General features: G+C 40.3%; 1 protein-coding gene across 1 annotated transcript in view; it reads left to right on the plus strand.

Moving 5' to 3' along the window:
• Positions 1–13,042, plus strand: part of Dner (delta/notch like EGF repeat containing) — a 304,752-nt gene that overhangs the window by 195,563 nt on the left and 96,147 nt on the right. The window contains exon 7 of the mRNA XM_040753181.1: positions 8,409–8,562. Within this exon, the coding sequence (XP_040609115.1) occupies positions 8,409–8,562 (154 nt within the window). The remainder of the gene's footprint in view (positions 1–8,408; positions 8,563–13,042) is intronic.

Genomic DNA, 13,042 nt, shown 5'->3' on the forward strand with positions numbered 1-13,042 from the left:
TGCTCCACCACATTCCCTGTCCTCTCATATTGGTCTACATGCCTATGTGGCAGGGTGTATCTGTTGTCATTCTAAGATCTCACCTTCCAAAGAATGTGTCCATTTCTTACAATGTAATATAAGTTCTCCAAGCAGGCATAGTTTCTTTCTGTCCTTCACCACTTCTCTAGAACCCACAACATCACGACACGTGGTGGGTGCAAAGCATGCTTGCTAAATGAGTGTGATTAACGAACAAGTGCTGAACAGCATCTCTTCTACATCATCTGGAAGGAATGAGCTATTTTATAGTGTGGAATAAGGATACTGCACATGTCTGGAAAATCGCCTAAGATAGTAGGACTGACATAGTTACATGAAAACTGAAGAAGTGAACAAAATGTTCCTAAGTGGCTCTCCAGCTTCTACTCTAAGGAGGTTGGAGGACCATTCGTTTCAGGGTTGGTTATTATGTAGGTGAAGTATAGTAAAGAGACAGGGTAGCATATTATCAAGTACCATTACTGTGCCAGCATCCTTTTGGGTCTCTTTTGGTACACCTTTCCCCAGGTTTTGTACCATGCCTGAGGCCAGAACTTATAAGGCTGTCTATGTCAATAATTCTCAATATCCACACCACCAACATTTGGGATTGGGACATTCCTTAAGGTGCACTGTACAATGCTTAGCAGCATCCCTAAGCTCCATTCATTAGATGCTAATATCAAGTCCCCAGCTGTGACCATCAGGCATCTGTCCAGATATCCATGATGTGTCCTGTGGGGTAAATAGTTCCCAGAGAATCACTGCTCTGTATGGCTTCATATCTGATTATTTGTATTTTTCCATGTCTAACTACTCTGTGCCACTTGCTCTGATTTGACCACATTGGCCTCTGGCTCTTTCTTGAATATTCTAGGCAAGTTCTTCTGGAAGTCTTTTCACTGCCTGGTGACTTTACCTGGGGTGTCTTTCTTCAGATGAGTGTTTCCATGGACACCTCTCTAATTGTCATCGAGTCACCATCTAACTCGAGTTGTTGCCTTGCCAGCATGTCTTCTTTAAAACCCTGCTTTTTACAGCCTTCCCAGAACAGTTCTTGAACTGAAGTTGGTGCTCAGTGAGCTGTTGAATGGGTGGGTAAGTGAATGCACGTATTACTGAACATTCCTTTAACCTGAAACTCTTCAGTGTAAGCCACTGAGAAAGATTCATTCATATACAAATAGAATATTTGACTTCAAGCTGTTGAGGAAAATTGATATTCTATTCTGAGTTTGAAAATTAATCTCTGAATGACACTTTTCATATCACTTCAAAATTACATTTCTTGTACACGAACAATATTTTGACAGGGGTGCATCTTTCAGTGGTTTAGGTGAGCCACTAACTTCAAAGACATCCTTTGTCTCTTAGGCTGGCACCAGATTTGTGAAATTATGGGGAGGCACATTAACTTTCTCAAGGATATTTTGTGGCTTTCAATGATTAAACAATAGTTTTTCATATAAAGATACCAACATAGTTTCTTCTATTATGAATATTCACATATCCTTATAAGTAAACAGTCTTGAAACTGTAAAACAAACTCCTTTATCAACTGAATTTGTTCTTTGATAATTATACTCATGTATATAATGCAGTCTGATTACCCTCCCCCTTTTTGTTTTTGTCGTCTCATCACTATCAACCCTCTTTCTTACAAGTACCTTTTCAGATTTGTGACTTTAGTTTGGTTTTGTAACCCACTTGGTTTAACCACGGCCATGTTTATGGGCATTGGATTGGAACCTGATGGGGTCAGCACACAACTGAAAGTAACAACTCCCCCTCTCCATGAGTCTGTCAAGAACAAGCAGTTCAGTACCGAGGTTATGGGTCGCTGAGCTCCTGTTCCATCCAGACTAAATCTTTTAACATTACAGGGAAGTTCATTGTTCTTGCATGAACTTGAATTTTACGGGTGCATGCTGCAGAAGATGCAAAGATTTAACAAAAATGTTTCATATTCATGGGTATTTAAACATCTGTTAATTTCTTTCCTCACTCATCAAACAAAATTAAAACCCATTCAGTGTTTCTCTTTGACAAAAAGCAATGGGTTTAGCAGTTTCTTATCGCTTCTTTCAGTGTTCCTGCTTAAAGTGAAGCAAACTAAAGCATGTGCCTCTATCATAGCTTTAAATTCAAATAAAAGCCAACTCAATAATATTTGATTTGGGGGCTTTAATAATTTATGTTTACAATCAACATGTTTTTCATGGTACTTACTAGGTAAGTTAAGTGCAAAATGCATCTCTCCGCTAACAGAGGCAATTTATTTGCAGTATAGAACGTCTGGAAACAAACCAAGCAAAATAGACGACAGCTGCCTATACCAATGGCATATTGCAATTTACCGCCACAGTAGGCCTGTCTGTGTTGGGTGTGTGCAACAGTATCTATTATATATTTCAAAGGTGGTCACAAATTTCCCTCTGCACGAAGGGCTTCAGATACAACTCTTGTAAATATTGAATGTGTGCATTTGAACAAATAAAAAGATTTTTCTCGCAATATAGTTCTAGAAAAAGCAGTTTCCTATTTAAAAGTCTCTGTTGCTAACAGTCCTCATGTAGCTTTAGCCAGTCACAGTATCTCTGCAAACACAGCCCAGAGGAAAGCCAGCATCATGGGAAACCAGATGAGGCCAGCAACTCCTGCTAGAGTGCACAGGGGAGGTGTGTTCAGCAGGATGATCTCTGAGAGGTGCTAGATACCCAGGGCAGGGAATACAATGTTCACTGAAGAAATCCAGCTGTTTTGATTCTAGCTGTTCTGTGTCTAAGGAAGACTATGCCCTTGAACTAAAGGAAAATTGGTTGTGAAGATCAAAACAGGAATTCATCCTGTTCCTGTAGCAGAAAGAAACAGCATAAGCCCTGGCAGTTTGATCATATTCAAGATTGTATTTTATTTTATTTTTTATTGTTTTGGTCTGACCACTTGTTTAGTCAGTACGTTGAGGTGTAGCGTTGCTCCTTGATTCAGCCACTTGTGAAGGACACTGTTTTATGATGTAAAACATGATTGGCTTTCTTAGAAAGTGAGTCTGATGCACGCATGAGGGCAGGAATGGAAGACACTAGAAGTATAACTATGAATGTAACTAAAGCCAAATGAAAGCCATTTTGCAGAATGACTTCAGTGGGTGTTCCAGGAACATAAGATGAATCAATGCTAGGAAATCTAGACATTCAATTTATATAATAACAAGACACAAATGAAAACAATAATAATTTACACAGACCCAAAATGGCATTGATACAATTCAACAGTCATTACAGCATCCCACTCTGGTGTAAATTCTAAAAACATTTTTGAGATCAAAATAAAATAGTTGCTGATGTGACTGAGGTCCAGAGAAGGGTGACATTGTTATTTACAATCAATACAATTTTTGTTCTGTTTTGTGTTGTTCAAAAGCCTTGAGATTCAACTAAAAACTGGCCCATGGTAAAAGGTCAGTGTGCTGACTGGTAATAAAATCCTAGCATTTTATCTCAGGAATGATCACTAGTGAGAACAGTGGGCACCAGGACAATGGAATGGTGAAGCTCTTTTGTCTCCTACTGAAAAATCTAAATGTATCATCAAGGAACGTACTACAATGGTTGGACTGGTTTAAGAGACAAAGCATAATAAAGAGATGCATGGACAACTCTGTCTTCTTACAGGGGGAAGGAAGGTATGGGTTGTGCTGATAGGGTACTGGATGGAGGTCCTGAAAATTTCTTTCTAAGATTAGTGGCTGTCTTAGTTATGGTTTCATTTGCTGGAACAAGACACCATGACCAAAAAGCAAGCTGGGGAGGAAAGGGCTTATTAGGCTTACACTTCAGCATTGTTGTTCATCACTGAAGGAAGTCAGGACAGGAACTCAAAACAGGGCAGGATCCCAGAGGCAGGATCTGATGCAGAGACCATGGAGGGGTGCTGTTTACTGGCTTGCTTCCCATGGCTTGCTCATCCTACTTTCTTTTTTTGTTTGTTTTTATATGTAAAATTTAATCATCTGAAAAACAAAAGAATCCCATTTAAAATAGCTGCAAAATAAACAAAATAGCCAGAAATAAACTTAACCAAATAAATAAATATATCTAACTGCAAACTATAAAACATCGATGAAAGAAATTGTGGAGAACAGAAAAATTTGTGAAATACACCCCATATTTACAAATTAGAAGAATCAATGCTATTAATGTGTCCACATTACCCAAGGCAATTTGTGGATTCAATGTCATCTATGTAGAAATACCAGTGGCAGTTCTCCTATTTCTAGGAAAAAAATCACAAAGGTTATATGGAATTTCATAAAACCACAATTAGGTAAATCCATATTGATCCAAAATAACAAAGCAAAAGTTATTATCTGTCTTACTTGTTTTGCGCTTTCTATGATAAAACAACATGATCCCAAACAACTTAGGGAGAAAGGTTCATCTTAATTTACAGACTATTGCCCTTCATCAAAGGAAGTTAGGACAGTGATTGGAAATGGGAACCTGAGGGTAGGAGCTGAAACAGAGACCACAGAGGATTGTTGCTGATTGGCTTGCTCTCCATTGCTTGCTGGGCTTGCTTTTTTTTCCAACGCTGGACCACCTGCCCAGTGATAGCACTGTCTAAAGTGAGTGGAGTCCCTACACAGCTATCATTGATCAGAAAATACCTCACAGAGATGCTGACATTGGTCTACTTTCTTATAGAACCCAGGACCAGCATCCTAGGGATGTTACCACCTACCATGGGCAGGGCCCTCCCTCACTGATTACCAAATGAGAGAATGCCTTACAGCTGCATCTGATTAAGGAATTTCCTCAACTGAGTCTCCTTCCTCTCTAATGACTCTAGTTTGTGCCAAGCTGACATACAAAACCAGCCAGTATAGTGGTATGCCAGCAATACCAGCATTCAGTGGGCAGAGGCAGAAGAGTTATGAATTTAAGGCCAGCTTTTACAAGTTCTTATCTAATAATAATTATTAGGACAGGTCTCTAAGGTAAGGGATAGGAAGAGAAGGTGGGGGACAGAGATTGTAGATGGGTCTTTGGAACAGTGGTAGTAGAATGCCTGCCATAGGGTTGTGGAGATGGCCTAGTTACTGTATAGTGCGTGCTGTATGAAGACCCGAATCTGATCACCGGAAATCATAGGCATGATGGCACTTGCTTGTAATCCCAGTGCTAGGAACGTGGAGAGAGGTAGATCCCTGGGCTTGTTGGGAGGCCAGTCTGCCTTTTTGGTGAGTTCCAGGCCAATGAAAGATCCTGTCAAAAAACGTAATGGGACAGTGCCTGAGAAACTACACAAGGTGTGGTCTCCCCATGCACACGCACACTCTTGCACACATGTGCACCTGCAGGACACACACATTCTACCCATCCTCATCACTTTCTTCCTCCTCAGGAATACCTACCCATGTCCAGGACTTAGGGAGAGAGCCAAGGAATGTTCTTTGGTTTAGATCTTTTTTTTTTTTCAAAAAACCATATTTTAACTAAGTAGCTTTATTCCTAGAATATAATAAAGGCAGATCATGACATAATAAGAAGACAAATACAGACATATTAAGCTATGGGTAAATTTTGAGGGCTATGCCATCTTTCATGTTGCCACTCTGGAAGACAGTAGTCGCACCCATTTTAAATTCATTGCTCTTGGTGAATTTTTTGGACTATTCACTGGGTGTTGCATCCTTATAGACCTGAGGGCTTTGGTGGTAGCAAATCTCCATATTATAAAGGTAAACTTTTAATTTTTCAAATGTTTATTATTTGAAAAATTTACACATGCATATAATATATTTTCATCAAATAGGCCCCTTCTCTCCTCCAGTTTCCCCCCAACTGTTTTTCTCTCCCAACACACAGACTACTTAGCATTGCCTGTATGCACATAGATGTAGGAGCATCTCCTGGAGCCATTCAGGGGTCTCACGCTTGAAGGAAGTGACTCTCCCGCCACCTCAGCCATCAGCTGCCAATAGCTCCTCAGCTAGGGGTGGGGCTTCATGGGCTTCTCCTTTCCATCCATGTGGAGATTTTGGCTGACTGATTTGTGCCAGTCTTGTGCATACAGTCACAGCTGCAGTGAGTTTGTGTGTGCAACAGTCCTGCGGTATCCAAAAAATACTGTTTCACTGTAGACATCCATTAACTCTTCCTCCTACATGCTTTCTGCCTCAATGTTCACGAATGTTCTCCTCTTCTGCCTCCCCCACTCCCCCATCTTCATCCTGATCTACATTGTTTTGCATAAGCTCTGGACTACATCTTCCTCATGCCTGCAGGAAGGCCCAGTTCCCATTTTCCTTCTCTTCCCACCCCCAAACTCCTAAACCCTCTCATATCCCCACCCTTTTATAGCTTTCTTTTCTTTAATTCCCCCCCCTCTCTTTCTCTCCTAAATATAAAACCCTGTCAGTCTTTATAAAGTTTCTTGTATGTGTGTATGTGCGTTTTCAGGGCTGATCCTTTGGTATTGGGTATAGCCAAGTGGTATGTTCTTCCTTGGGAAGATGGCTGCTCACACTCCCAGAATTCCTTAGTTGCCTATAGTTCTTTGTCTAGGCTTGAGGCCTGATGAGCTTTCCTCCTTTTACATTAGTATGTCAATTGATGTCATCATTGTTCAGATCATCTTTAGGAAGTCATGTTGGTAAAACTTCATGGGGGTGGCTTCTCTGGCATTTCTAGGAGACACAATCTCACAGCAAATTTCCTGTTCCTCTGGCTCTCACAATCTTTCCATTTTCTCTTCTGTAGTGACTCCTGAACCTTACATGCAAGAGTTGTATTGTAGATATATTTGTAGTTGCTGGGCTCTGCAACTCCACATGTTAACAGTTGTGATTTTCTGTAATGGTCTCTGTCTGTTGCAAAGAGAAATGTCCTTGATGAGGAGTGAGAAGTACTTACTTACACATATGATGATAAATGTTTAGAATATAGTTAGGGATTATGCTGGTTTAGTAGAGTGATGGTTGTAGGTTCTCCTCCAAGATCTGTGACTTCATTAGGTAGCTGGCTAGGTTTCTAGTGCCAAGCATGATTCCCTCTTGTTGAACAGGCCTCAAGTTCAGTTAGAAAGCTGTTGGTCACTGTCAAGGTGTTTGTTCCTCTATTGTACCCTTATGGTAATTGTGTCATGCGAGAGTTTTGTTGTGCTTCATAGGCATTGTAACTGGGAGTAGAACTGTTGGGTATAATGAGCATTCTTCCCACCAGCCTGGTCCCAGAGCCGCATCAACCCCAAATAACACACAGAGACTCTATTAGTTACAATGCTATCAGCCAATGTCCAGGGTTTCATGAGAGCCCTGGCTCGTTCTGTCTTAAGTATTAACCCATAACTACTACTATATGTATATAAGGTCTTATCTTATCAAGGATGCCAGCCTCATGGTCCTCTTTTCCCTGGATCACATGGTGACTCTCTACTCTTGACTACATTTCCCAGACTCCTCCTTGACTCCTAGTCCCATCTATCTTGCTTCCCTATTGGCCAACAGTGCTTTATTTATCAACCAATAAGACAAACATATACACAGAAGGCCTTCCCCCATCAGTTTGGTACGTTCCTTCTTTGCAGGCTTGTGTGGCATTTCTGGCACCATCAAACTAGTTCTGAGGGAGGAAGCTTTCATGTCAGATCCAGTTCTGGTCCTCTGGACACTGTGTCTGCAGTGCATGGTGTTTTCAGCAACAGGGACTAAGGAAAGTCCAGGTTTATTTGGGCTTTTCAGCTACTTCAAACAAAGCTTCAAGTTGTGGTGATTTCTTTGAGTCTAATGTTTGAGCTATAGTACTGTGTTAGGGTCCATGACTGCAATATATAAAATGCTTTTTGCATTGGATTCTTTATATTTTCTCTTGTTCCCAGGGACTCTTTGAGATCAATTTATAAAGTGATTCAGTGAGTTTGCTTGGTGCACTGGAAAGATGGGCCTAGTAGGCCATTTGGTGGCATTTTGATTGTGAGCATCATCCATGCTGAGGATTTGAACTGGTTGGCATAGTACCTAATTTGAATGGCTGAAGCATGGCATACTATGGCAAAGCTGCCATTCCCATGGGTCAGCGAAACTTCATTTTTAGTCTAAAACAAATTGTTCTTTCTATTTCTATTTTAGGAAGATTGAAAGTGGCTGTGATAAGTATGAATAAGCCATAAAATTAAATGCCCAAAATTAAACTGCAAAGAGCCATGTACTATTTTTCACATAACACAATTTAACCAGATTATGACATAAAGTTGGGTTATTAAATCACTCAGCACTGATACCTTTATAAAAGAACACAGGGCTTTTACACCTTCAGTTTTTCCCAAAGCATGTGTTTTGTAGAGTATTGTGTTCAGATTTTACATACTCTCTTTCTGTGTCTTAGGCAACTTTTTCCTGTACCTGCGAAGACCAGTACATTGGCACATTCTGTGAAGAATTTGATGCCTGCCAGAGGAAACCCTGCCAGAATGAGGCGAGCTGTGTTGATGCAAATGAGAAGCAGGATGGGAGCAATTTCACTTGCCTTTGCCTTCCTGGTAAGGTTTACTTAGCCAGTAGCCAGCAAATGTCTCTCTGGAGAATGTATGCGCATCAATTATGGTTGGACAAACAATGCTTTGTTCAGCTGCTGGGCAGAAGGATCTCATTTGAACTCATCAGTCCCCATAGACTTAGGGACTGGAAGAAAGAAGTGCCCTTGGGCCAAACACACCCCTTGACTTGCTTTCAGATGTTAAGATGGAGTCCACCATTGTTAAGGAAAATGATATTCTTAGTCAAGTAGCAGACCGTGTTTCAGAAAACAATTGCAAGAGTATGTCTCGAAATGGGTGGTATTGCTCTAGGTGATTACATTAAGTCGCTTAAGAAAAATCTAGGATGAACCACACAAGTCATGTGCACAGGCCCCCGAGCCTCCTGTTTATGATCATTTCCTTTTGTTCATATGTGAATCTCAGCCTGAGTTCCCAGGAGGCTGTCTCTGTCACAGGGCAAGTCTTGATCAATATGGGGCATTCTTGAATGGAACATGGGACTTGAAATTCTTTAAGCATGTGAGCATTCTTGATACGGCTGTGAAAGAGTCAGAGAACATTAAATTTCTCTCTTGCCAGGTGAACAACTCAAATCACTTTCCTCCTTTGCATCTCATCCTGTTGCCGGTTTCTTCTACTGTGTGGGAACTTGGGAATGAGACAGGTGATAAAATTGGAGAGTGGGGATGGAGAAATGGGAGTCATAGAGGTTAGTTACTCACTGTATGAAGCAGCCCAACAGTGTAGAAGTTATAAACTGGAAATGAGAGTTCTTACTTATTCCAACCCGAATGTAATCAAATCCTAGGAATCAGTTAATAATTTGGTACATTTGACAAATCATATTTGTGTGTGTGTGTCTCTGTGTGTTTGTGTGTGTGTATGTGTGTGTGATAGATCAGATGATATTATTTTCTAAATATACAATTCTAGAAGATCATTGTATATAGTACTTTGAGGCTATTTACAAGTTGATCAAATGCATCCTTTCATGGTAGTGTACATGAACAAATGACATTCATTTGAACAATTATGCCTCCTATATTTGTATGTCTGGGTTGGCTTCTCCAACGCACTCATCCGAATGCCACCTTGGCATTGATATTTAGATGTTCCAGGCCACCATAATCTCAGGCATCCCCAAATTGAACTCAGTGACCCCAGCTCCACATAGTTCATCTTCCTGTCTTCCAGCCAGTCCTCTGTAAGTTATTCTAAGTGCCCCTTGCCTTCTATTTCTATACTGTTTTTACTTCCAGGTATCCTCTATTTCACTACCTGTAACAGCCAGTTTTCTCTTGCTGTGACAAAGATACCTGAAGGAAAATCGCAAGGGGAAGGACTTATTTGGGGTCATGATTGCATGATTGTTTGAATCCATTGTTCTTGGACTGTGCTAGATAGACTTTGCTTTTATAGTTAATACATTTATGTCTCATTTAAGACACTGCTTTCGGGTTTCTGATCATATTTTATTTCTTCTATTAAAAATAAAAGCTAATTCTTTTTTTTTTTACATTAAGCATTTTATTGGAGATCACACAACCTGAAAGCCAGAGAGCAGAACTTGATCTCAGGTTCCTGAGTTTTTCCATTGCTTTAGTAAAAATGATTCATAATTTCTTAGCAGCTTGCTGCATTTTTAAAGCTTGACAGTAATAACTAGTCTTTAGTGTGTTTTGAATGAATGGTGGGTAAGTGAATCACTGGGTAAGACCAGAATAAAACCTCATGATCTAGTCATATGCAAATAAGTGTATGATAGGGAGAAAACTACAAAGAATGTTGTCTAAAGTGGCTAATACCTAGCTCAACTGAATATTGACTTCCAAAGGAAGAGGCCTAGTATTCTACACCTTGTGAAGTCTCTATCCTACAAGTCCCAGGATCTCAGACTTCGTGTGATTCTGAGAATGGGGCATCTAATAGGAAATATGATCCCGAATAAAAGAGTAAAAATAGATAATAAGTTATGGGCAGGCTACTATACGTCCATCCTTTTCTAGAGAGAAAAGAGGTGTGCTTGGCCTCTGCCTGCCTAAAGCACCTTGTCTTTGAAGGTTATCTGACTGCTTTTGCTCTAACTTTCTACTAAATAACAGCCTTTAATTTACTCTGAAATATACCATTCCCCCAATTGGAAGTGGATGCCGGCTCTAAGAGCAAGCTACCATTCTTGTCTTACATTGGTATCTCTTGCCAGTTTGTCACTAAGACTCTAACCCTCTAACAAATGTCCTCAGAATGGCAGAGGAACTGCATCACAGAAAGTCTTCCCACACCTACCACTAGAATGTCATTGGCACCAAATGCCACTGCCAGAAGTGCTACCGCTGAGGAGGGATGGGGACATCGAACATTAGAAGTGGTTGTGTGGAACTACTGATAGTTTCTAAGTGCAGATTTATCCTTTAAAATAAAAGCTACTTCATAGTACCATACTTACCAACAACTTTGAGTTGTCTAATACACTGCATTTTAATAAGGCAGCTGTGTTATTTTCTGAATATTATGTATTGCCCTCCCTCACAATTTCCAAGGAATATCATGTTTACATCTAGGTGACACTGCATGTTGTTCACAGATTAAACAGGTTTCAAAATGAAGTGAATGATCTCTCTGCTTTGAGGCTCTTGATACTTTGAGGCTCTTTTTGGAGATGTGTTGCCTGATTGAAGTTGTCCATCTGTGGGAAACTCATCCCACGAACACTTGCTTTGTTTTGTGGGATTTTAAAACACCTATAGAGTCACAGATACTATTTATAGAGTCACAGACACCATTTACAAGGTTTTCTTTTATTTCTTGAGAATTTCATATATTCCTGTAGTGAAATAGGATTGTATCCATCTCCCATTTACCCCCTTAACTCCCCCGGGATCTCCCTCCACACGCTCCCCTCTCAACTTTATATCCTTTAAGATCCTTAAAAAAATAGTTCACGAAATCCACTTTGTCGGTGTTCTGAGTTACTTAAGTCCATGCTGGTAGAAGAAAGAGCGACCCTGCAGGATGTATTACAGCTTTTGCTAGCAGCAGGGGGATCAGCTTCTGATGAACTGAATGCCTAGCAGTTTCGCACAAGCCTCTGTATTGTTACACAAAAGGCACTTTGAGCATGTCAATTTCTGTATACTCAAACTCCTTATCTGATCTATGAGTTGTCTGAAGAAACCATCACCTAAGCAATCCTCAGGCTTCCTGGTTTGCCAGGTATGTCTGGGGACTAAGCTATGCAAAGACTGTGAATCCATTAGGGAAACGCAGCTCCACAAGCCTCAGATAGCAATCACTGACTCTGTACAAAGCTCAGTGCCATCACTCCAAATTCATGGCAGATACAATGGCTCTGCGGAATCTCTCACTACTCCAGTCAGTGTCGTCCGTGTGTGCATGTGTGCGGGAACCATCACAGGAGCCTGGACCTACCAGTGGCCAGACCCTCAATAAAAAGAATGGTTCTTCCTCCCTAGGCCCTATCAACTGCCAACAGCTCCATCAGTTACGGGTGAGACCTCATCCATCTGTGCTAGAATTCTGACTTGCTTGGTTTTATGCAGGTTTTGTGCAGTCAGCCTGTTAGGGTCTATGAGATTTTTTTGATTTATGGGTAATCTAGAGATTATGAATATAGTGGATTATAAATTGAGTTGATTCAATAACAAACTCTTGTGGTTTTTTTGTTTTTGGTTTTCATTTGGTTTTAAAACAATAGCTTGTAGGCAGGACTTTTCTAGTTGTTGAGAGATGTCATGGGTTTCAGAAAAGCCATGTACATGTCTGAACAATATAACCTGAGGTCTATATTGTTGTTAGGATTTGTATTATAAGGAAAATGTTATCATCAAGTGTAGTAGGTATTTCTCTTGAAACTGGCAATACTTTCAGAAAGAAGATTATCAAAGACATCAAATATTGCAGGAGAATCTAACAGGAGGTTCTGAATTTGGAATAAATTAAATCAGGCTTTGTGTAAATTCTTGGTAATCTCTCATTGTCTGGTCCCCTTGTGGACCTTCTGATTTGAACTGATAAAATTAGCTTTTGTAACACACAGGAAATATAGGACTAAAATGAAACTTAACTGTTTAAACCAGGATTATTTTATTAAAATCTTCTAATATCAAGAATATAATTTTTCATCAAGGGAGTCATTTCTTTTTTTTCTGGAAAGAATAGCTGTGATACGAATTCACAACTGCCACTGCCAAAATATTATTAGCATTTTGCAAAGGATTTCCACAATGCCTCCAAGCACCACATTGCTCTGACTAATTGGTGATTTTATTTAAGAACTCATTGTTGCTGAGGCAAGTGTAGCACATGGGCCCGTCTACTGTTACCTTGGACACATTGATGGCTAGAGGGTCAGTGCCTGTGTAGTTGGTCCCTCCACCTGGGAACAAGTCCCAGCATCTACCGTGAGTCCTCAGGCACAATCCAAGTGAGTGTCAGTGGGATCATGGTGCTGTGCTTAAAG

Source organism: Mesocricetus auratus, unplaced genomic scaffold (assembly GCF_017639785.1).
Source record: "Mesocricetus auratus isolate SY011 unplaced genomic scaffold, BCM_Maur_2.0 Super-Scaffold_100010, whole genome shotgun sequence".
Lineage (NCBI taxonomy): Eukaryota > Metazoa > Chordata > Mammalia > Rodentia > Cricetidae > Mesocricetus > Mesocricetus auratus.